The following is a 26,287-nucleotide window of genomic DNA, read 5'->3' as shown; positions in this document are numbered from 1 at the left end:
AAATCTAATGAACCAGAAAGGAGCAAATTAAGAAATAAAAGCTTTGTGTATTATATCCTGAACCTAGATACTTGAGAAATTGTGATTAATAATCTGAACATCAAAAAGTGAGACAACTACTTGGTAACTGAAATGCCTATTAAACTGAGGTAGCATGCAAGCAATGTCTAATTTCCCAAATTGAAAACATTACCTAAATGTAATCACACTTGCTCATTCAATGAATGTTTAATTTACGTTTAAAGTATCATTGAAATCAGGTTAATTTACTCATAAAATGATTGGGTCTAAAAAGATCAATTAAGATGAATATGCATGTTCTAGTACCTAGAATCCTCCATTAATTTTAATTTAATAGTAAATGTATGTAAATAAACAAGTGAGTTGAATATAAATGACATAGACTAATAAAATAGTTCAGCACATAAGTATGAAATCAGGAACTAACAGCAATAAAAAATTATATTCCAAACAATAGATTTTTCTGTAAATTTGTATCAGTAGGATCATACTAAATCAATATCGTTTCCAGTGACTTTGTTCTTATCAATCTATCTTAAGATGATCTTTTATTTTTTAAAGTAATTCTCTCATCTTCAACTGTATCTTTACGGCAGTGTATCTTTACATTTTGCAATGAATATATTCCTGTCTTGTGGTTTACTGCTTCATGGTATTAAAGGTAATAGAATTAAGAAAAGAGCATTTTCATATTTAATCCATTTCTAAATTCTTCCTTTGGAACTTGAATTGCTTAGATTCATCTTGATCATTAATATCTCGGTTCTTTCCCCCTCAGTGAATTCACTTACAAACGGGAAAAAAATTACACTCGTCGGGGTTCAACATGATATTTTATTGACATTAATATTATTAATTCACATTAACTTTGATGTCGGTACTTACTAACTTTAAGAATAGAATACATGACAAATGAAAAGCATTTTTCTAAGAAAGTGATATTTCATAGTTTTGACAGCATCTCCATGATGAGCAAAATTGACAGTGAATGATACATTTGAATATCCTCGGTCCAGTTTTAGGACCTCAAAAATACAGCCTTTGATTTTCAAGGTTCTCTGCTAAAAACTGCATATATTTATGACACATTTTGTAAAAAATTTCCAAAAATTGCAGGTATATCCTCTGGCAGATGTCACCTTTTAAGTAACATTTCCAGTTTTTATTCCTCTTAGTTTAGGAATTTGCAATTGTGTTTCTATATAACTGAATAATGATTAAGTCTGTTTCCACTGTTGAAGGAGAAAAGAACTCTTATTATTTAATAAAATGGTATCATTGTTATTATTGGCATTATTGTTAGTTGTTAAGTGTGATGCACCATGATTAGAAAGTGTACCAGCACTAATCCTTGCGTATTTTGGGTTCTCTTTGCACTTTCAGAGACAAGGAAATAGCATGGCATGAAACATGGCTCAGTTCTACTACAAAAGGAACGTGAATGCTCCCTACAGAGATCGGATCCCTCTAAGGATAGTCCGAGCGGAATCAGAACTCTCACCGTCAGAAAAAGCCTACTTAAATGCTGTGGAAAAGGGAGATTATGCAAGTGTCAAGAAATCCCTGGAGGAAGCTGAAATTTATTTTAAAATCAATATTAATTGCATCGATCCTCTTGGAAGAACTGCTCTCCTCATTGCAATTGAAAATGAGAACTTGGAGCTCATTGAACTACTTTTAAGCTTTAATGTCTATGTTGGAGACGCCCTATTACATGCTATCAGGAAGGAAGTTGTCGGAGCTGTTGAGCTGTTACTGAACCACAAAAAGCCCAGTGGTGAAAAACAGGTACGTGCCAAAGCACCGTTTTTGATAGATTTTCCTTGCAGAAGGTTTCTGTGGATATTCAGATTCTCTCTAAATTTTAAGAATTAGAAGCACGGAAATCAGAACTATTATGATAGAGAACTAGTGGTAAGTACACGCTTCACACCTGCCGACAGTCACCAGCACCTGCCCGTCATGCTCTGGCAAACCAGCCCTTCAGTGAGAACTAAAGCAGAACAAAGGAGCCCATGGCAGCTTCCCATTCATTGGAAACATTCCTATGTAATGCCCAGCCTAGAATGTTGTCTGAGGCTCACTCTGTATGTGTGGGTATTTTTCCTCCTGCCTTCTCATTTCCAACACTCTGCTGCAGCAGGCTGAATCCGTTTGCTATTTTCCTGTTTCATCTGCTTGCCTGTTCTGGAATTCTGCATCTCACTGCAAGTAGATATGAATTGTATCATCTAATTTTGTTATTGTTCATTAGCAAACTCCAGTGGATTCTTTTAAATAGAGGCAAATAAAAAAAAGGATTATTGGAAAATACCTAACCCCTGACTATAGGTTTAACTGCATGCCAAAATGTTGCTGTATCTTAGAGTCATCACTAAATGAAAATATGCTAAAATGGCACACAATTCTACAATGTGTGGGGTTTTTTTCCTGTCTTCCTATTTTTGTTGTTGTTGTTTGACTTTATTTTTTTAATCACTAAGGAAGTGGAGAAATCATAAACAAGAACGAAAAAGGAATCTGTTCTTTTCTGCCTAGACCCTTCTGTTTGTGACTGCCCTGTATCTGAATTGTCTATTGGATCCTTCTCACACTGAACCCTTCATTTCCCTGCTTCAGGTCCTATTGACTAATTGCAAAGACATTGCACATACTGCGAAAATGTGCCTTTTAGAATAAAATCTTCAAATGTGTGTGATTCCACTGTAGCCATTTCTGCTGCATTAGGTAATGCACAGACTGTGCAGACTGTTAGGAGATGCTGCATTCCTTCAAAGCCAGCTCTGCTGTAACTCCTGTTATCTCTCCTTTACTGGAGGACTTTTATCAGAATCCTTGCCATTATTAGCAGAGCAACTTAATGGCTGGGTGTCTCCTGGGGTGGGGGGGAGAATTCTTGCTGAATTCTCAGAAGCCTGTGTTCTATGGTCCTTGTTTATGCCTGCCCACCATTCACCCCTTCCCCTTACCTGACCCCACGCCTTCAGAAAGCAACAGTCCACAAGGACAACATCTTTGCTTGTTGCTTTACTAGCTTTTTGTGGTTGGTTTCATATCCCATTGTTTGTGTTACTTTCCCATCACATCGCTAAAATTTTATTGGCAGAAAATTCACCTGTTGCATCTGTCCTTTGAAGCTTGTACAAACCTTGACAGGGGTGGCCAGGTCATGGTAATAGATAAAGATATATGTTATAGCCCAGGCTTTTACCACAAAAGGAACTGAAGACACAGATAGGAATGAGTAGGAGTCTGTTACCTTCTGTGTAAGTTTAATTGCTGCTTCTTTTGTCACTTTGTGATTTTGAAATTTCTTCTAGTTGTACCCCATGGTTTCTACCAACAATGACCTTGTATTGTGCACCCTCTTGTCTTATGTCCATATAGGGGACTGTGAGGCCGATGTTGTGACTGCAGTCTAGATCATTTTAGATTGCACTGAATCTAAAGGACAAAATTGTCATTAAGTGGACTTTTTACATTTATTACTAAATAACTTTAGCTCTGTTTTGTAGAGAACACTGGCCATACATTTCAGTGTCTCTTTAGCAAATGACATTTGTGCTGGCCAGAGTAATTTGGTGTCTGGAGAAGATAATCTGCTATTATAAGAGTGTTTGTTGGAAGATATTCAACTTCTGAGCTAAACTCTAGTCTCACAAGTAGGTCCTGGCTCCTTACAGCACTTGATCTGAACCCTGATTATTAACAAAAGGCAGTAAAGGTTTGCAGTCTGCCAGGAGTCAGAAATATTCCAGGCCATGTGTTTCTGGAAGATTTCTCTTGTATCTATTTGCTGGCCAAGAATTTTCCTTTTGTATTTGTACATTCTAGAATTCCTCTTTGGTGAAGGCACTAAGAATAAACAACAAAAAAAAAGTATCTTTTTATTTGAATTTGGTAATTTTGAAAGAACAAAACCCATGGTACATTATTGTTAGAACATAACATGTATACAATGTAGCATACAAAAGATGCTCTCTGGGCTGGGGATGGGAGATACAGTAAATCCCATTAGAGCTTGGCCGTTTATCTGTGATTTACTTAGATAATACATCTCTTAGGTACAGCCAACACCTTTTGGAGTAAGTTTCCATAAATCTGTTTTGTATGTAGCAAATATGTTCTTGACAGGAATTTTTTTCTCTTGTAAATTATAATTTCTTAGATGATTCCTGTGATTGTTGTAAGCCATTTTGTGTATTATTATAATTTGCAGAATTTCTAGTCTCATGGGCATCCCCCAAAGACTGTGGGACACATTGCCATTAATTTTATTGAGATGACTAAAGCCAAGTGTTTATACCTAGAAATAATAATATCCAAGTGGACGAAATAAACATAACTTGTCCAGAAATGAGTCAAGAATAAGGATATAATATAAAAATTATACAAATCTGATTATTAGAACACTTATTTAAGAACCTAAAATGTGGGCACCTGGGTGGCTCAGTCAGTTAAGCATCTGCCTTTGGCTTAAGTTATAATACCAGGGTCCTGGGATTGAGTCCCGCATTGAGCCGGGTGTCAGGCACCCTGCTCAGCGGGGAATCTGCTTCCCTCTCTGCCCTTCCCCCTACCCATGCCAACCCTCTCTCTCCTTCTCTCTCACACACAAAAGTAAATAAATAAATAAATAAATTTAAAAAGAACTTAAAAAGTGAGAAATGTGGATCAGGAAATATACTCTTCTATAAGTTCGTCACACATTCCTTTCTTTGTCTGGAAGAAGACACAGTGCGCATGGCATCCTGAAGTCATAGGAGCTGTGTGTTTCAGATTGGTTTGTGTACATTCTCCAGAGAACAAGTTACTATTTGCATATGCTTATTGTGCCTGGCCTTGTGCTGGATGCTAGGGGGTAGACATTGTTCCTATTCTTTGGAGTCTGAAGGTCTAGTTGTAAAGAGAGGAAAAATATCATGGGGATATGAGTAAGAGTGATTACAATGGAAAAGATGAAGGAGAAATAAATTCGTAGGTCTTGACTCGATTTGGTATATACAAACTGTTAGTAAGTAGAGGACATGAAGAGGTAGGAGAAGGGCCTAAAGAAGAAGGAGTTAGGCTGTTGATGGGTGTATACCTTGAAAAAGTTAATTCCATTCACTAGCATAGAGACTATAGACATGGTCATAGGACCTGATTGGATATACTCAGTTTTTTATTTTGTTGAAATTGACATCTAGGAAGCAATTTGAAATTTTGGACTTAAGAAAGGAGTCTGGGATTGATACCTAGATGATAGTGAGGACTTTGAAGCCTCCTGTCTTCCTATCACTCTGACATTGGTTTTCTTTTCTTGCTCTTATAAATTGTTTAAGTGTTTGTGATTATTAGCCTATTAAAAGATTTTCCCAGTGCAGCATCTAACAAAGGTATTTCAGTTTTGCCAGATAAATAGATGGGCATAGATCATTAATTATTTCCTTCCATATTTAATGCAGACCAACATAAATCAGAGTATTGAGTTCTAGTGATTTATTTTTAATTTACTGTCAACAAATGGAAAGAGTAATACTTAACTTCTTTCATATAGTAGGCAGCATAAAGAATGTGTGATTCGGGGTGCCTGGGTGGCTTAGTGGGTTAAAGCCTCTGTCTTCGGCTTGGGTCATGATCCCAGAGTCCTGGGATCAAGCCCTGCATCGGGCTCTCTGCTCAGAATGGAGCCTGCTTCCCTTCCTCTCTCTCTGCCTGCCTCTCTGCTTACTTATGATCTCTGTCAAATAAATAAATAAAATCTTAAAAAAAAAAGAACATAGAGAAAATTTATATATATATATATATAAAGAACATGTGATTCTCTGCATTAAGCAGGAAGACGGAACATCACATATCTTACCGGGACTGCTCCCTTGCTACAATCATTACTCTGATATTCTCTGATAATTTTATTATACTTTTCTTTCACCTTCTGAGTACCTTATTTCTCTACAGGGGATAACTGAGAGTGGCTTCTTAGCCCCAGTTTTGAGCCATTTGATTGGTTACTTGACTTTTAATTATTTCTAGCAGACCTTTCTCCTTGACGTCATCTCAGGCTAGATTCAAGGCCACATTCAATTTCAGTTTCAGCTGCTTCAGTGCATGTTTATCAGAAACAGAGCTTTCTTCTCCCTTTTTCCACTTAGAAAGTGGTTCTCAGCCTTCAAAACCATTAGAATCCCTGGGAGGGTTTAATAAAACACAGATTGCTGGATCCTGCCCCATGTGTCCCTGATCCAGCAGGTCTGGAATGAGACCCCAGAACTAATGGTTCCATAGGAATGCTGCTGCTCTGGAGACAGCACTTTAAGTACCACTGACTTAAGAGGAAGTTGGAAGTTATAGAATGCCTGTGATTGTATATTTTATGTTAGGTGTATTGAACTATACTGTGCTAACCTGGTCTTTAGGACATTTCAATTAATGCCCTTATATACTAATGATTAAGTGATATTTAATATATGAGAGTCTCCCAATTTTGCTAATATGTTTATTATATTGCTCCATTCTTTGGGAAGATTTCACTAAACATTACTGATTAGTTCAACAGTTATGCCTAGAGTATTTCATTTGAAGAAATTTATTTCAAAGCTCTATTGAAAAGAATATCAGACTTTTAGGGTCACCTGGGTGGTGCAGTCAGTTAAGTGTCTGGCTCTTGATTTTGGCTCAGGTCATGAGGTCAGGGTCCTGGGTTTGAGCTCCTTATTGGGCTCTGTGCACAGCAGGGAGTCTTAAAGATTTCTCTCCCTCTCTCTCTGCCCCTTTCTCCATCCATTCTCTCATTCTCTCAAATATATAAATAAGCCTTTTTAAAAAAGAGTATCAGATTTTATAACTTTGAGAGATCTTGGAGATTACCTATCCCAATCACTTCATTTTACAAAAAAGGGAAAGAGGGACCTAGTGGACTTGGTATTTGACCTGACCAAAAGGATCTATATATAAATTAATAGCTAGAAAATGAATCTTGAGATAGTCTGAATGATGATGCTGGTGGTAATTTTCTTTATAAAAGCAATAATACTAGATAATATTCATTAAGCCTGTCACTATGCCAGGGACTATGATAAGCATTTTGTACAAAGGTAGGTGCTATTGTTTTCTTCATTTATAAATGAAGTCGTAAAAAGGTAAAATCGACATGTTCCAGGTCACAAAATGATGGAACTTAAGAGTCTTGAAAGATAACTGTATGCTCTCAAGCTGAAGCCACTACACCAGTGTGAACAGAAGTCATTGAAATCCTGAGTTAATCATCCTCATTTGGGATAAGAGATCAGTTTAAAAGAGTCTCTAGATCTCCATATTCAAGGGATCTAGAGAATCTCTATCTGAATATTATAGTATTTATAATTCAGTTGTTCAATAAATACTAAAGAATGACAAAGTCATTAGAAGCTGGGAAGTGCTGGGAAGGAGGAGAACTGAGGGATAGAGACGCTAACTTCAAACCCCATTCATCACTTTCTAACAGGACAAATCTCTCAGTCATTCTGAGCTTTTGATTTTCTTAGCTGTTAACTAGAGTCATAGGATGAATTTATTTGCTTCTTAAAGTCTAGTGTTCAAATTCTATAAAAGTATTTTATAAGGTAAGTCATTATAATAGCATACTATCCTGTTACCACTGTATTATGCCATAATCTATCTTCCTGTTGACAAATATCTTAATGACACAACGTATGTGGAGAAGATGAAGTTCGGCATTGGCAATTTACCCTCTAGAGTGCATGACTATTTTTCATTTGAAAAATGCAGTCATTAGAAACCCTATTCAGAGAGAGTAAAGGAGAATTTAATTCAGTTTACTCTTTTCCCTTTCACTTCAGTGCATGTAGGGGAACTTTTTTAAAGTAGTTTCAGTAGATTTGCTAATACAATTTATGACTTTAGAAACAGTGCCCATCATGTGATCAGAAAAACAAAGAGTCTGAAATAAGAGACTGGCACTAGGATGTTTTCGGCATTTTTTAAAGATTTTCTTTCTTTGTTTATTAGAGAGAGAGAAAGAGAGTAAGGGTGGGGGGGCAGGGAGGGGGCAGAGGCAGAGGAGGAGAGACTCCCAAGAAGACTCCATGCTAAGTGTGGAGCCTGACAGGGGGCCTGATTCCAGGACCCTCAGATCATGACCTGAGCCAAAATCGAGAGTCAGACACCTGACTGACTGCTCCCCGCCAGGTGCCCCCAGCATTAACATGTTAATGCAAATATATATCCAACCCAAAGTATATCCTGCTGACTAAAACTAAAGAACATTTTTTTTTCAATCGATATGAGTACTAATAAATATATCTCTGGTTACTGAGCAGAGAACTATGCTCTTAAATCTAAAATTTTCAGATTGAAACCATTTGCTTTCTGCCTCAAGACTTCAGATACCCTGAAAAATTTACTTTTAACTCTTGCACTCATTTCATTTCCCTCATTGGGCTTTGGAACAAGACCCACAGTCCCATGAACTTTCTTTTTTTTTTTTTTTTTTAAAGATTTTATTTATTTATTTACAGACCGAGATAACAAGTAGGCAGAGAGGCAGGCAGAGAGAGAGAGGGAGAGAGAGGGGGAAGCAGGCTCCCTGCTGAGCAGAGAGCCCAATATGGGGCTCGATCCCAGGACCCCGAGATCATGACCTGAGCCAAAGGCAGAGGCTTTAACCCACTGAGCCACCCAGGCGCCCCTCCCATGAACTTTCTATGATGCCTCATAAATGATACTGTGTGCTAAGACCATCTGTAGGCCCTAGTCTTTAGAGCCACCCTTGCACAATGAAAAAATTTACTTTCCTCAGTAGTTAACCAATTGAGGTTACCTCTTTGGGTTATTTTTATTACAGCCTGGGTATTGACAGTAAATGAACTGAAATATATGTGTGACCATAATCTTAGGAGCTATCAAAATTCAGAGAGAGCAAGACTGAGAGGAAGAGTGGGCAAGAGAGAGAAATATAGTAAAGTATTAAAGATGTTCTCCCTCAAAAATACCTATCCTATCATGCGACATAGTAGAGAAATCATTAATTATACTTGCTGTCTATTCTGATTTAAACCATCAATAGAAAAACTGTTTACAATATTGTCTAAATATACCATTAATATGAAAAAGCTGAAACCTATCCCCAATGATGTAAAGTAGTAACCGGTTTAAAGTATTTTTTATTAACAAGTACTTTGAAAGTCTAAAAATCAAATTGAGTCATTATTCCACAGCAGCAAGTTTAAAAGCTATTATAACATTAAGCATAGATTGTGTTTAGTCACCTGGCAAATGACAATCATGAGAGATATGAATAATTCTGTCTTAAATGGAAGAATTTTTAAAAGGTAGCCTATGTTGTACTGTTAATATGATGACGAGGCATAAGCTCACTGGTCATTCTGACTCATCACATAATACACCATTTAACTTCCATAGTTCCATTGACATTTTATTCTTCTTGAAGACCAGCCAATTATAAATAATCCCTTTGAAACCCATGCCCTTGCTTTTTCCTCAAAGCTTACCACACTTATTATGAAAGTAAAATAATAATAATCATTAAATATGTTTGCAACCCACAAGAGAAAGGGGCTTTTAGCCTTTTCTAAAAATCAAGTGAAAAAAAAAAAAAGGTTCAAGGAATTGAACAAAACTCCAAGCATTGAGATATTTCCATTCCACAATAAGAATATATAAGGGACGCCTGGGTGGCTCAGTCCATTAAGCATCTGCCTTTGGCTCTGGTCTGCTCTCAGGGACCTGGGATGAAGCCCCGAATCAAGCTCCCCACGACCACACACTCATGTGTGCACTCTTTCTCTGAAATAAATAAATAAATAAATAAAATCTTTAAAAAAATAAGAATATACAAATTAGAGCCCTTAGTCCCCATTTTGGACCAAGAAGGAGTGAAATGTGATGAAGAGAGTTGACAGAGAGAAAAATTTGGATATAAATCCTGTTTTATCATCTCAGGCAAATCATTTAATCTTTAGGGTCTTGACTTGCTTGTAAAGAAGAGGGGGATTATAGTCTTTACTGGACAGGTTGTTGTAAACATTAATTAACACCTCAGAGTGCCTAACATTAAGAGAGTTAGCCCAGTAAGTCCCTCCACCTTGATACCATTTATCATTTTATACTTAGTAAATTAAATTTAATTCAAAATGCATATATGATTGAAGAGGCTAAATATTGCCCCAAGCAAATGCATTGTGAAGTTAGTGCTAGTATGAAGAGTGAGTTTATGTTAGAATAAGAGAGATTGAAACTGATGTTTCAAATACAAGCTTTGGTGAAAAGCTTTTTTTGGAGTCATTTTTATTAAATTCCCCTAATCCATTATAAATGTTGTGATTAAATCTAAAAATAATAACATGATGTCTCAGTAAGCAACATATTCACTGAACTTAATTAATTATAGTAGTTGAAAAATTAATCCCTAAGGAATCACAGTGAGTCATTTAACAACTATAATTAATCAGATAGATAAGGTGTTAATATAACTGGGAATTATAAAAAAATACTATTATGATTAGAATGTCTCATAACTGTTTTCAAAATGTCCTCTTTCTTCAACTTACTATATTTACTTATTCTCTGATTAGATGCAAAATAAGTAAAATTTTATTACTGTAAAATCTGAAACACGAGAAAATGAGGATTTAAGTAGTGTGGAATTTTAAATGTTCAAGAACAAATTTTTCAATCAGAAATAAAGAGTGCTCTCATTTTCATTACCACAATTTTTTCTTTATGCAGTAATTTTCTGGATCAGTTAACTTCTAGATATATCAATGTTCCAAGTCACTGTTGTTTGAATCATGTATTAGAAACGCTTGACAATAATTCTAAACTATGAGCTTGGAGCCCAGGAGGACCAATTTATAGACTACCCAGAGGAATGGGTGGTTTATGCAAGATAAGAGAAACTCATAATTGCAGATTTACCAACTGAATCCATAGTTTTTTTCCCACTTAAATGAGATCATGAGTGAGTGGAATTAGGTTTAACTTTGTGGGATCCTCACCCCTCATGTGTGTAACCTAATTGCAGTATTCCTCCTTGATTTCTGGATTTTCCTGGGGGAAAGAGATTTGTTTATTTGGAGATACAGGTTTAATTGTTAAGCCATTCTACTACCATCAGATATAAATGTGAATTTTTAATACAAAAACACCATGATGAATAAAGTATAAATTAGAAATAATTATGCATTTATTTAGACTTTGTTATGTGTATTATCCCTGCTCAAAATGTCAGTGAATTCTCAATTAGCAGTATATTGACTAGTTTTCCTCAAAAACAATACATAATTTGAAAAAGCAAATAGTTTAAATGCATTGTACATTTCATTATACTATAGTGGTTGCAGATCAAAGGTTACTAATAAAAATTGTTAGCAGTAATTTGACATTTCAGTGTGCCAGGCATTCTCTTAAGACCATTTTACATCATTACATACATGTCTCATACGTCAAGAAATTGAAGCTCAGAGAAATTGAGTAATTTTCCCAAGGGACGTCTGAGTGTAGGTACCCTGTGTTCATGTTCTTTACTCTTCCTTTGCCAAACTGCCTGGTTACTTCGGCCATCAGATACATCCAGCAAGCTCAGCCCTTGAGAACATGCCACATCTTGGTCTTTGAGCAGCATGGAAAGATCTCTCCATGTCCTGACTGCACAGAAGCATCCTGAAATTCCTGCAGACCAGTCTCCTGATCCAATTTTAAGTGCTTTTCAGTTAATGATTTTATGAAACTGGTTATCTGATGTCCCCAATCCCCCTAGATTGTTGTAGGAAAAGACTGGCCGTAATGAGGGAGCCGTGCTTGCGCACAGAGAAATTGCTAGCAAGAGCTGAGAGGAGCATATTAACAGGAGTATAGATGACACATTGAGTAGTGCTCATCACAGCATCACCCTGTGCTTGGCCAGACACAGAGGCTGGGGGCTCGGAGAGGAGCTTGTCTTGGAACCTGACGGTGGAGTCTGCAGAGAGGGACCTTGTCTCCTAGACTGAAGGAGGCTTATTTTGCAGACAACACAAATCTTTCTTCTTGTTCATGTGTGAGATAAATTGTGAAACCCTGATGGAATGAAATATCCCTCTTGTTTGTTCCCATCATAGCCTATACACAACTTTATATTTCTTAGAATGTTATGTTGAAAATATGTATCACTTTGCCCTACCTATGAACTTCACAATACCAAGAAGTATGTGCGTATGTGTATATACACACACATATATGTACACACACATATGTTTGTGCATGCACACACACACACCTTCATAATAAAAATAAAGGAAAATGGAACTGTTTTTTTCTTAAAATCCTAGTTGTTTAGGTTTGGAAGAGATTCTAAAGGTTATCTGGTGCAGTCACCCCTACAGTGTTTTTTTTATTTGTACTAAGCTCAGGCGATATAGAATCACTATATTATTCTTGTTCTAGAATCACTGGCTCCTGCTCCTTTGGCTCTGCAGTAGCAGAGGGGAGGAGGACAACTCAAGATGAAAAGACACAGGAAATTTAGTAGAATGGTTTTGGTGAGCAAAGTTTTGATAAAGGGATCATGTGTTTCCTCACTTATTCTTTTATTCTGTTATTTTTATGATTTCTTTGGCTGCAACTGTGACCAAAATATGATTAAGATGTGATCATAGAGTCAATGATTTAATAAAAAAAAAGTCAGCACAAAGAAACCCTTGAACACAATGAATCTAATCCAACAATCAATTGCCCACTTCGAGATAAATAAAAGTAATAATATATAATACACAGCTGAATCTATTTTGTTTTCTGTATAATACAGATTTCTAATTGCATTTACATCTGCATTTTTGTGACAGTAGAAGAATAGTGCCCCTGATGTCTAAGAAGTATCTGTATTTGATTGTGTTAAGACACAAAAATTGAAAAAACTTAACATCAGTAAAAGAAGGAACTAGGACCATTGCATTTCCATAAAATGATCAAAGTGTTTAAGTATTCGGTGGATGTGGGAAAGTATAATACACTGGCATGTTAGATGAATTTTTTGTATATAATAATGTGATATACTCTTCAGTCTTAATGGAATCAGTATAAAATATGTTTGCTTTGTACATATATAACTATTAGTTCTATCAATGAAGTGCTTAGATTTTTAAAATTTTTATTTAATAAATTAAGTAATATTAAATGTTGCTAATTCATACCTCTCTGGCATACTTTATTCTAGAGTATAAGAGCCCATTAGTCTTTTATCATCTGAGGAGTTTTGCTTCTTCTGGCCTGACCTCAAATGACCAGCCTTAGTAAAGTACACTTTTTTATTTTAAGATTTTTATTTATTTATTTGACAGAGAGAGATTGAGACCACAAGTAGACAGAGAGGCAGGCAGAGAGTGAAGGGGATACAGGCTTCCCGCTGAGCAGAGAGCCCGATGTGGCCCTCGATCCCAGGACCCAGAGATCATGACCTGAGCTGAAGGCAGATGCTTAACCCACTGAGCCACCAAGGCACCCAGTAAAGTACATTTGTAAGTATATTCCATTTAGTGCTTTTCAGCCTAAACTTAATGTCTGACTTGCCAGTAGTAATCATTAAATCATATGTTCTAGAAGCACCCTTTGGGGATGAGTTTTACTTACTATACCATGTTCTTCTTAACCTTGACCTAAGCTGCCTGATTTATCAACTAAAAAAGGAAAGATTAAGTATCTAACTTTGAAATCAGAGATAATTAAGAAGCATTTTGATATCATCCTCACACCCCCTCCCCCACAAACACACACACATATACACACTGACTCTTGGAACCATCACCTTATACAGGTATGAAAAAAGTGAAGCTTAGAGTCCTGGAAACTTGCCAGTGATGACTGAGATTATCCATTCTTGAGCCAGGTATAAAATTCAGTTTTTTGTCCAGAATAAAATAGAAACATTTTTCATAAACGTCACTTAAATTCCACTCTAAGTATTTTTGTGGAATAAGGAAAAAGCATGTAAATATAAATAAATGTTTTAAGGTTTTGTTTTGCATAAGAGGAATATTTTAGGGTGGAAAAAGCTCAGGTTTGAGATCAGACAGATAAGAATTCAAGTCCTACCTCCGCCCCTTTTTATTTGTGTGACCCAATGATGATTTTAACATAAAACAGAAAGCGGTAATGGCTACCTCTCACAATTATGAGAATCAGAAATTTGAAGTCCTTCATGTAAAGGGCTCAATGTATTTACATTTGAAGCAGTACCATCACCATCATCATCATCATCACATACAAGAACCGAGCATGCCAATTCAGTGTATGTCTACAGATTCACATTTGTATCACGTTCCTAAGTTAATATGCTAACGTAGACCGCAGGAGTCAAACTTGTTGAATAGTAATGATGAAATCTCTTGGGAAAAGCTTCCTGGATATCCACATAATAGTTAGGAGGGCTGCGAATCCAAAAGAGGTTAGATGGAGCCAAGAAGCTTGACTTAGGAGGTCTAAAAGTCAGGAGAGAGGAAAAGGGCCAGGCTTATAAAACCATAGTGAAGTTTAAATAAGTACAAACATGCTATTAATTATCACATAAAATGCAGTTTCACTCTCAATAAAGAGAAAGAAAAGGGAAATTTTGATAAAGGAAAATGATTGGAGATGATTCCTTAGAAGAATAAGCAGATCCCCTCAGGGATATTTTCAGGAGTATGTTTTCAGACAGTGAAATTCAGTATTGTCAGATAAATGCAAGATATCTGCTCATCTAGGTCACATCATCTCTTTTAATGGATGAAATAAAGCAGATCAAATTTATTTTGATCACCTTTAAGGAAAAGACTGCCACCTGGTGAATATTTGAGGTTGTTAAAAATACATGTAATAGTTTTAAACATCTTCATGAACTTAAAAATTAGTCATATACTTTATTTTTCTTTATTTTTTCAGTAGATTGAGATTTTTGCAGTCCGAAGTGCTAGCAGAGATCTCATTAAAGCACTGCAAAATTAAAAGTTTCCATGATATTTGTCTATTTTTACCTGATTTTATTAACAGGTACAATTTCATCTTTTATAGATCATCTAATTCAGATTAAAAGTGACCATAAAAAAGCAAACAAAAATTTATAAAGCAGCATGATCTATACTTTTTTGGATTCCTTTTTTACTTAGTGGTATAGGAAAACAAAAAAATAGATATTTTAAGATTACTATCATACAAATATATCCCATTTGTTACAGAAAATCTGATCCAAAAGCAAAAAGCAGGAGATCATTTTTCACCGTATAACTAACTCTGTAGTGGGAGACTGGTTTGATTTTCCCTGGGACTTTAGCCCCTTTTGTATATTTCACCTGGGGCATGAGAAGTAAGGAATTAATCCCAATGTTTTCATCTTCTAGTAAAATGTTGCCCCTCCATCTATCCTAATATATATAATAGATATAGATATAGATATAGATATAGATATAGAGAAAGACACATTTAAAATAGAGGTTAAGGAGTCTTTTAGCAGGTTGCTACAGAGCTCATAAATTGCTGATGGTCTTTCTTGTATCTCAAGATTCAAGTTCACTGCTAAAGGAACTCAGTGGAGGAGAGAAAAAAAATGATTCTTTCCATTCACCTGTGCCTTTCTCAACATTCAGTGAAAAATCTACGTGATATTTTCTTTAATTGTGAGCAGAATAAAGGCATCATTCCATAAGAGGAATAAGGGTGCCCATCATTTTTCTCTTACCTAGAAAGCTTTGCTACACTCTTCTCACTATCAATTCCTAGAATTTTTCCAAGTGTTATTTCAGTTATTTTTATGCAATCTCAGAGAAGTTTTAAAAAACAACTTATTTCGGTAGCACTGCTTAGATTTATGGCCATAGTTTTAATCTTGAAAGACTAGTTTTTGTGGCCTCATCTTGCCTAGATGCTTACCTATACAAACACATTGTGTGGTATTGATAGATCTTGTTGTATTCCAATTTAATTTGCTAATTCTTTCTAATGAAGCTTTTTTCTCTTTAATTTGTTGCATCACATGATCACTACTACATAAATATAAAAGCTCATCTGAGCTGTTGATGTTGCATTTGGGTCTTTTACAACAAAGTCATTCTTTATCCTGTTCTTGTACAGTGATGGTCTTTGTCAGTTCAATTTCTTCTTGAATTTAAGAATTCCAGTCTGTTTCTTGGGCATAAATCACTCTCCAAACCAAATCAAATCCTGGTCTTATTTTCTTCTGCTGGCTACATAACACCATGTCCATCATCAATATTAAGTAACGGTTTGTCAAATAGATGCTAGATGGATGAATATGGAACATTAAAAATTCCCATTATCGCTCATGAAAACAAAGTAATCAAAAAACAATCTAACAAAATAAAATCAATCAAAGAGCTCTGAGCTTTAATTAAGGTAAAATATTCATTTGGATCATTTTCAGAGTGAAAACAAGATTATTAATATCTTCGCTATGAAATTTTCTGGGAAGATTTTTTTTTTTTAATCTTAGCCTCTTTCAGCACAAGGGTCCATAGGACTGTGAGTAGGTATAACATTGAGGAGGCTCACAGCATTTGACAAGTCAAAAAGTCAAAGTTCCATGTAAAGTCTGCAGATTTCCTTGCAGCGATTGCAGTATTTCCATAAAAACCTGTGATAGTTGAAAAAATATGAAGCACACTTTCAATTTTCTGTAATATATGTATTCTATAACATATCTATCTATCTAGATAAGGTATATCTCCAGGCAATGTGATGTAGGTTGAATTTTTGTTTTCTGCTTTTGTACTTTTGACATTTTGTAAAAATCTTTAGGCAATAAGGACATATAGCTATTGTAATAGGAAAATGTCAATGCTTGTCTCAAAAGATCCTAATACTGGTGCACACCACCACAACAAAGGCAATTGATGAGCAGGGAATTATTAAATATATGGGTAGGTTAGGTATCAATATAGTTACTATTGTTTCTTGGAAGAATTATTTAATTATACTATTATAATAATCAACAAAAGGGACATAAAATTTAGGAATCTTACAGCCACTCAATAGGCCAGCTCTCTGAGTATTCATAAATGAAATTCAGAATTTTATTTAGTATTCTTAAATTTAATTTCCTTATTATTATTATTATTTTTTTTTAAAGATTTTATTTATTTATTTGAAAGAGAGGCAGTGAGAGAGAGCATGAGCTAGGAGAAGGTCAGAGGGAGAAGCAGACTCCCCGTGGAGCTGGGAGCCCGATGTGGGACTCGATCCCGGGACTCCGAGATCATGACCTGAGCTGAAAGCAGTCGTCCAACCAACTGAGCCACCCAGGTGTCCCTAATTTCCTTATTATTAACCAGAAAAATAAAACTACAATTACAGTAATCATCTTATATATATATGATATATAATATATAATAATCATTTTTAATATTATAAAAGTAAAGTTTATTTTCTCCTCCTTACATTTAGGTCAGTCCACCTCTGTCAAAGCACTCTTGTGTTAAGGTCACTCCATCCTGTGTGTTGACAGGCAAGGCTATTCCCTCTAAAGGTGAAGCTGTTGAGTGATGTGCTGGAGGCCACACCAATGGCAGATGAACCAAGGTCTCTTGACTCCTTAGCCTCTGTTTTTTGTTTTTATTTTAAAGATCTGTTATTTTGAGAGAGAGCTAAGCAGGCGAGTTGAGGGGAGAGGCTGAGCGTGGAGCCCTAGGCAGGGTTTGATTTCAGGACCCCGTGAGGTCATGGCCTGAGCCAAAATTAAGAGTCAGATGCTTCACCACCTGAGCCATCCAGGCACCGCTCCTCTGCCCCTTTTAAGGTAACTGATCCAACCACATCACCCTCTGTACTTAGTCATAACCACCAGGCGTTCGGATGTCTGACCCTGTAATGCTCCTCTAACTTAGAGCCACACTCTATCTTCTTAGCTGCAGAGGCTGTTTCCAGATTTTCACTTTGCTTCTCCTCACTCTTGAGGATCATCTGGGTTTCTATCCGGCATTTTGGAACAGCATGTTTTTTCATCAAGACACACAATCTATGTAATTTTTGTGACATCTCCCGCTGCCATAAAAGGACCACTATATGACATTTTTTATTATCTTTTTTGTTTAATAGGTGCTGTGACTGAGAAAAACCCTTAGAGTGAATTTTCTGCTTGTAGCATAAATTCTTTAACAGCAGGCAATAATATATTGCCATATGAGATTGGTGAGACCTTGTTCCTATATTTCCACATTACCCACACTTGATATTCATCAAAGTGGATTAATATGTAAAATTCAAGTGATTTGGTCCTACATTCCTGCCACCCTGGTGCCCTGTCCAACCTGGAGGACATAATCCAGCGCTATGTTCTCCATAGTCCTAAAAGCCTCAGGCCACTTGACAATTACAGGCGAACTTGCTTAAATTTAACACAAACTAAGACATATTTTACTCCACAGAGCCTTTACTGGAACCTAAAATCACAGTACTTGACATTTACAGTAAGTCATGTGCAACACACTTTAAACAAAACTAATGAAGAAAAATATAAAACCAAAAATAAATAAATGAATGAATAAAGATTAACCTTGCTGTCATTTGGAGCCTCTGGAAGATTCGTTTTATTTCAAAATTATCTCTGTAATATTTTAATAGTACATATTCCTTAAAATAAAAATATAGAGAAGAGAGGAATTTATAAAACATAACAACTATTGATAAAAAATAATTTTATTTGGGGTGCCTGGGTGGCTCAGTCAGTTAAGTGGCTGACTCCTGATTTTAGCTCAGGTGCTGGGATGGAACCCCCACATGGGGTTTTGTGCTCAGCAGGGAGTAGGCTCCAGGATTCTCTTTCTCCCTCTGCCCCTCCTCTCTCTCTCTCTCTCTTTCTCTTTCAAATAAATAAATAAATATTTCTTTTCTTTTTTTTTTTTTTTAAGATTGTATTTATTTATTTGACAAAGAGAGATTGCAAGTAGGCAGAGAGGCAGGCAGAGAGAGAGGGAGAAACAGGCTTCCCACTGAGCAGAGAGCCCGATGCAGGGCTCGATCCCAGGACCCTGGGATCAGGACTGAGCCAAAGGCAGAGGCTTAACCCACTAAGCCATTCAGGTGCCCTAATAAATAAATATTTCAAAAATAATTCTATTTAACACTAAATGATAAATCAGCAAAGGACAGTAACACAATTACGCAATCTTCTGTATTTTATACTCCATCAATAATAATGCAACAAACACTTTATTTTTGTTGAAGCTAAATTCTTTTGGAAAACAGTTTAACAATGATTAACAAAAGCAAAACCAAAGAATACAGATATTCATATTTAATCACTCATTCTTTCATGTATTCAAAAGTGACATGATAAAGTAAATTATAGTGTATTTTTAATTCAAATATTGTATAGTCATCACAATATTTAATAGACTTAAAATCAATCCAGGGATAAACAAATATAAAATAACAACTGAATTCCACATGGATTAAATCAATAATATTGCAATTGATTTAAAATATAATGTGAGGGGCCCCTGGGTGGCTAAGTCACTTAAGTGTCTGCCTTCAGCTCTGGTCATGATCCCAGGGTCCTGGGATCAAGCCCCACATTGGACTGCCTGCTCAGTGGGGAGTCTGCTTCTCCCTCCCTCTCCTGCTCATGCTCTCTTTCTCTCACTCTCTCTCTCTCTCAACTAACTAACTAAATAAATAAAATCTTTTAAAAATTAAGTATAGCATGAGTACTAAATCTCTTATAAGGGCTAGAAGTTTGCATGTAGACAAAATTTTCTCTGCCTATAAGTAAAGCAGATATTTAGCCTGTGCAAAACTCTATACACATGGCATACATTCTCATAGATCGGTTACCTATTTGAATGAATTAGTGCCTGGGCTACACTGAACAATGTTGGGGCTGAAGGGAAGGACCAGTAGATTTGATTAGTGAGATGAAACTGACATTAACAATCTTTATGGGGTGCCTGGGTAGCTCAGTGGGTTAAGCCTCTGCCTTCGACTCAGGTCATGATCTCAGGGTCCTGGCATCGAGTCCCGCATCGGGCTCTCTACTCAGCAGGGAGCCTGCTTCCCATCTCTCTCTGCCTGCCTCTCTATCTCTTTGTGATCTCTCTCTCTCTGTCAAATAAATAAATAAAACATTTAAAAATAATCTTTATGATAAAAATTCACATAAAAACTAACACTTGGAAAAATATTTGAGATCAATATGATAGACCAAACAAAAAGATTAATATATTTAAGAAAAAATGATGGATAAAAACAGGTGAGCTCTACCATTCAAAGAACATTATCATTCCTATCTTTCAAAAACAAATTTTAATATTATGAGACTAGTATAACTTTGGCATCAAAATCAAAAGAGGACAGTATGAGAAAGGAAAATATATGGCCCCTCAAAAACATAAAGGCAAAAATCTTCAGCAATCCATTAGAAAAATCTATTATGCCTTAATAGGTAAAGAAGGAAATAAATGATTATTTCACTACATGCAAAATAAAAAAAAATAAATAAAGCTTTTGGTAAGTTTATATCTATCCATGATAAGAAAAAAAACAAAAACAAAAACAAAAACTGAGCAAATCAGAATAGAGCAAACAAAAGACTTTCCTTAACTTGATTGAAAGAATCTACCAAAAACCTGTATTTTATGTCATTCTAAATAGTGAAATATTATGAACATTCATATTAATATCAGTAACAAAATAAGAATTCTCATTATTGCTCCTTCCATATAGCACTTTACCAAAGGTTCTATTTTGAACAACCAAAAAGGTAGAAGTAAAAGATACAAAGACTAGAAGAGGGGGCACCTGGGTGGCTCAGTGAGTTAAACATCTGCCTTCAACTCAGGTCCTGATCTTGGGCTCCATGCCCAGTGGGGAGTCTCCTTCTCCTTCTCCCTCTGCTGCTTCCCCCATTCTTGTGCTCTCTCTCTTTCTCATGATCTAGCTCTCTTTCTCTCAAATAAACAAAATCTTTAAAAAAACAGACTAGAAGAGATAAAAAGTATATTCAGATATTTTGTCTACAGAAAAACAAAATATAATCCACAAATTATTATAATTAATTAGAGAGTTTATGAAAGCCATGGTATGAAACATTAATATAGAAAACCCAAAGGCATTCAAGACACTAATCCAAGCTGGTGTATACATCATTAATACTAGCTTCAACAAGCTATAATTTAAAATTGTATGTAAAGATACACAAATATATAGTATATACTTAACAAAAAGAGAATATGTTCAGCAGTAACAAAAGAATTGTCTAGGATATATCTGACATAATATGTGCAGGAGCTTCAAGGGGGACTTATAAAATGTTGTTGAAAGCCCCTTCATTTCTAACTGAAAACTGAGCCTTTCTTACAATATCCATTACCCTCTCTACCTTGCTCCTCGTTGGCTCTTTCCCACCATTGTTCTCTCCTTTTTTTCTAACCCCTTCAGCCCCCATTATAGTGTTCTATACAGTATTCCATTGCTGAAATATTTTGGCCCAAGATTTATGGTCACACTCCTCAGCAACAGCCTTACCCAAATTCTCTGGTGATACACACAGGTAACCCTAGAATTACTCTGGCTTCTTTAACCTACTTTTCTTCTTCCCAAACAATTGTCTGGAGCTCCATCTTACCTCAGCCCCCCACTCCCATGGCTGTACCAAGAATTGTTATCATCCTTATTATACCACCTCCACGGCCAGTTTCTTTCCTGCTCACTCTATCTAGTGTCACACACTAACCCTTCCTTGAGCCCTCACCCTCATGACGTCACTTCCTTGACTAATATTCACTTGTCCATCATTGATGCCTGTCATCTAAAGACAAGTTTTCCTTCAGTCTCTTCATAACTATTATCTGGTAAAATTCCATATCTGCATCGGGATAACCAGAGAGACTTAAGAAAAACAACAGTTTCAACTACTTTCACTCTAAATATTTGATCACCAACTTCAGTACTTTGCAGTGCTCAGCAATCCTTCTACATTTCCTGGTTATGTATAATCTTTCACTTTCCTAGATGATGAGTTCATTTTTTTTTCCCTCTCTTTCCTCAAACACCCAACATGTCCTCTTTCTCAGACGTCCTATGTTCCTTATTTTATTAAGAAAATAGAACCAATCATGAGAGAACTTCCATATGTTTCCACCACCACACGTACCCTAAATATATGCCTCATTATTCCAGGATTTCACACTATCCCTGGGTTTTTCAGTATCCTCTACTGCTTCTTCTTTATCTTCTCAAACTTCAAAATTTAAAATGTCAGAGAGTTCAAAATTCTAAGTTCTCTTTTTTCAACCCTCTCTTCTCACTTGCTAAGTGACATCCATGCTTATGGCCTTAAATACTGTGTGTATGCTGATAACTCTCAAATATCTATCTCCGCATTTCTAGTATCTTATACTTAACATGCAAAAACCCAATCTTCATTGTATCCCAAACCTTATTTTCCAGTGTTCTCAGTAGGTTGTAACTCCAAACTTCTCTAAGCCAGGAAGTTTCCTCATCACTGATCTCTCTTTGTGATCTTAGAGCTCACATCCAATATTGAACTCATTAGCAAATTCCACTTATTTTACCTGTGTAAGACAGAACCACTTCTCCAAACTTTTACTGTGATTTGTTTAAGCCATCTGAGACTCTTCCCGTGTATATTGCAAGTCTTACTTGATCATTGTTAATTTTCCTGCTTCCATCTCTCCTACCCTTATTCCATTCTCAACACAGCAGCCTGTCATAGGGGGTAAGAAACTGTTACTCCTGTGTTCAAAACACTCCTGTGGTTTTTCATTCCACTAGAAGTGAAAGCCAAGGTCCTTAAAATGGATTCGAGACATCTGCTGTCCCTCCCCTGCTACTTTTTTTAACCTTGTCTTTTAATAATTTTTCTACTTGCAAACTGTACTCCCATCAATTTGGCCAAATACCCTAATCATGCTCATGCCTCTGTTTTTTGCCTCTGTTGTTCCCTCTTCCAACAATGCTCTGCTCCTAGATATAAGCTTGGTGCTCTCTTTCTTCAACTTTCTACTCAAATGTCACCATACCGGTAAGACTTCCCTGCCACGCCTCGATAAGCAGCAGTCTCATCTTACTCTGAAGCTTTTCTTTTCCTCTTACTCCACTGTATTTTTCTCTGTGGCCTCTACCACTTGACATTCATCCATTCACTGATTTACTCATCCACTTATTCATTTATGTTGGATGTCTTTCTCCCTCCTCTCTTTTTAGAATGTAAGTTGAATGAGAACAAGGATTTTGTCTGTTCCATCCATTGCTGTTATTTCCCACACTTCGAAAAGAAGATTGGCATAAAATGGATGCTCAAAAGTATCTCTAAATGGCTAGATGAATAAAAATTAATGTGTGTAGATTATAATGAACACGAGGAAAACAGCTAATGTACAAAGGATTACACACATATATATATAGAATAAGAACACAGGGCTTAAGTTTGGTCCCTGGGAAGGAACAATGTTGAAAGGATGAATAGGGGAAACAGAACCCCATCAGTGAGACTGAGAAAGAATAACCAGAGAAAATAATGATGTTAGTAATAATGATGATTTTAATAATCATATAGATTATGTTTTATCAAATATTATATGCAAAACACTTTTACATTCATCACCATTCTTAATCCTTAAATGAACGCTATGAGGTAAAGACTATAGTTCTCTCCATTTTACAGGTGAGAAAATTAAAATTTGGGTGTGTTATATAATGTTTCCAAAACTTCAAGCGAATATCGGGACCATGTTTGAGCTTATACACTATTATCCAGAGGACATAGAGTTGTGGAAGGCAAAAGATGGTGACTTTCAAAAATGACACTGTGATCAAACACTGCCAAGTGAAATTAAAACCAGAATCATGGATCAGAATTAATGTGCAGTTCTTACAAAATTAAGTATAAACTTGGCCCATTAGCTACATTTTCAACAAATAAAAGGTTTAATGTAGATATCTTTTAATAGATCCCCTTTCAATGTAACAGATATAAAGAGAGACAGTCTTTAAATTAAAAGAGATGTTGGTGAGTTAAATGATCTAGGAGTTAGAAATAACAATCCTCTAATTACTCCAGTGATTACACCTTGCCTCATGATTTAAAGTTGCTATTTGTTTGATATCTCCTTAGGAGTTGAAGAAGATTTTCCAGCTCTTTACCCAAGATGTAAAGTGTTTAGTAGTTATTTACGATCTATCTTTAGCAGTACATAATAGAGAGCACATGCCATTTTAGGAGCTACAAAGCTTACATTTTCAGTAATGAAAAGGACACGTACCAAGCTATGATATCTACACTTACAAAACTCGCCTGCCAGGAAATTATTGCTCTACCTTTCAGATGAATCAAGCACTATAATTGGGACTGTGTTTATGTGAGGAGAAACAAATGAAAGTGACCAAACTGAACAAGAGTGTTTTCTGCTCTTTCTCCAGCCTTAGGCTTGTCACAGAACACTGGTGCCTTCCTGTTATTGCTTGATTTATAGATTACAAGGTGCTTTCACATTTCATCTTCGCCACAACCCTCTGAGAGTTAACTTTGAAAGTGCTTTGATGTATATGTCTCTGGGTCTTATTCTACAATGAGAAATATCTTGAATAAATGTCCACATTTCAAAATGGGAAAATGGAAATGCAGAGGAGTTAGCTGATTTTGTCATTTGTACACAACGAAAAGTGGTGGAGGCCATATTTAATGCCTGTCTTCTTCCTCTTGATGCCTGGGCAGTTTCCGAGATCTCACAACTGCTTTACACATAAGGTGGGTAGTTAGTGATTAAGAATTTGGACCCTGGAGTCAAGCTGCATGGGTCTCCTTGTGACCATGGGCAATCTATTTAATTTCTTGAAAGCCTATTGTCCTTTTTCATAAAAGGGGATGATAATAATAACAGCTCCTTTCAAAAATGATTTTGAATATTAGCTAAGCTGAGGCATGAAATGTCCTAGCATGGGGCATTGGCACATGTTAGACACTCCATACTTATTATTATTGCCTGTGTCACTATAATCAGACTCAAAGCATATTTTTTTATTAATGGTGTCAGTCAGTTAAATGATTTTTGCCTTATCTTTGTTCATTCGGTTCAAGTATGTATCATATGCAAGTTATTGTAGAATTATATTTACTGTGTGCCTTGTACCCCCTATTCGAGTCAATACAAACTAGATCTACTTGCTGGTATTTTTTTTTTAGATTTTATTTATTTATTTGACAGAGAGATAGCAGAAGTAGGCAGAGAGGCAGGCAGAGGGTGAGGGGTATACAGGCTCCCCGCTGAGCAGAGAGCCCGATGCTGGACTCGATCCCAGGACCCTGAGACCATAACCTGAGCAGAAGGCAGAGGCTTAACCCACTGAGGCACCCAGGCGCCGCTACTTGCTGGTATTTTTAATTAAAAGTAAACTTTAAATAGGCTGACAGTAAAAATATATAGCCGATTAAATGTAAAATACTAACTCTAAAAACGTAAAAAGAGTTATTGATATTACAGGATTTATACTTAAGGTGTCACAGACCAAAGCTTGGGGAAAGTTATAGGCATTTTGTAGGAGAGCCCTTAAAGGAGGGAAGAGAATCAGAAAGGGTATAATATGGATGCCTTACTCACTGTTCTGACAAACTCCTTTTTAGAAAATGGCTATTTCCCTCTTCTTGTAAAAAAACAAATTATAATAGCTTCCCCTTCCTCCGCCTTCAAGTACAGAGAAAATGGCAGGTTAATGACAGTTCAGTTTTACTAAAGGACATCATAGCAATGATGACATTTAAGTTGGGTTTTGAATGTCTGATAGAATTTGGTAAGTGGGAGGGAACAAGAAAGCGATGACAGGAGCGTTTGGAGCTGCAATGATTAGGCCATAGGCCACATGTGAGGGCGGAGTACAAAGTAGATCTTAATACACAGAGTTGGATCTAATTATAGGCATCTTGGTTTATCAAAAAGTAGCTAAGGCATAATTAGGTGATACCTAGGACAGTGTGTGATACAGATTCTCAACTGATGTTTGAAGAACCTAAAACAAGGAGCCTTCATGTGAATAATGATGCTACAGCTCTCCCACAGGACAAAAAGAAAACCTCAGGGCAATCGCTCCAGACTGATAACTACAGTATTAATTCTAGTGCAGATATCTAAAGCATTCTAACATTTCATAGAGGGATATGCCACAACCTGTGCAAACTTCTCTCTTTTGGAAAACATTCAGGCATACAGCAATTTCTACCATGACAAACGATGAAATAAATATAAAGAAATATTCTCATGGTAATTGTTTCTCTGTAGGAAAGATCCCT

General features: G+C 36.2%; 1 protein-coding gene across 1 annotated transcript in view; it reads left to right on the top strand.

Moving 5' to 3' along the window:
• Positions 1–26,287, top strand: part of TRPC4 (transient receptor potential cation channel subfamily C member 4) — a 195,341-nt gene that overhangs the window by 50,499 nt on the left and 118,555 nt on the right. Inside the window, exon 2 of the mRNA XM_032880114.1 lies at positions 1,405–1,809. Within this exon, the coding sequence (XP_032736005.1) occupies positions 1,432–1,809 (378 nt within the window). The 5' untranslated portion in view covers positions 1,405–1,431. The remainder of the gene's footprint in view (positions 1–1,404; positions 1,810–26,287) is intronic.

The sequence above is a fragment of the Lontra canadensis genome, unplaced genomic scaffold (genome assembly GCF_010015895.1).
Source record: "Lontra canadensis isolate GAN:19392208 unplaced genomic scaffold, GSC_riverotter_1.0 scaffold67, whole genome shotgun sequence".
NCBI classification, from domain to species: domain Eukaryota; kingdom Metazoa; phylum Chordata; class Mammalia; order Carnivora; family Mustelidae; genus Lontra; species Lontra canadensis.
This window is presented reverse-complemented; position numbering and strand designations above follow the sequence as displayed.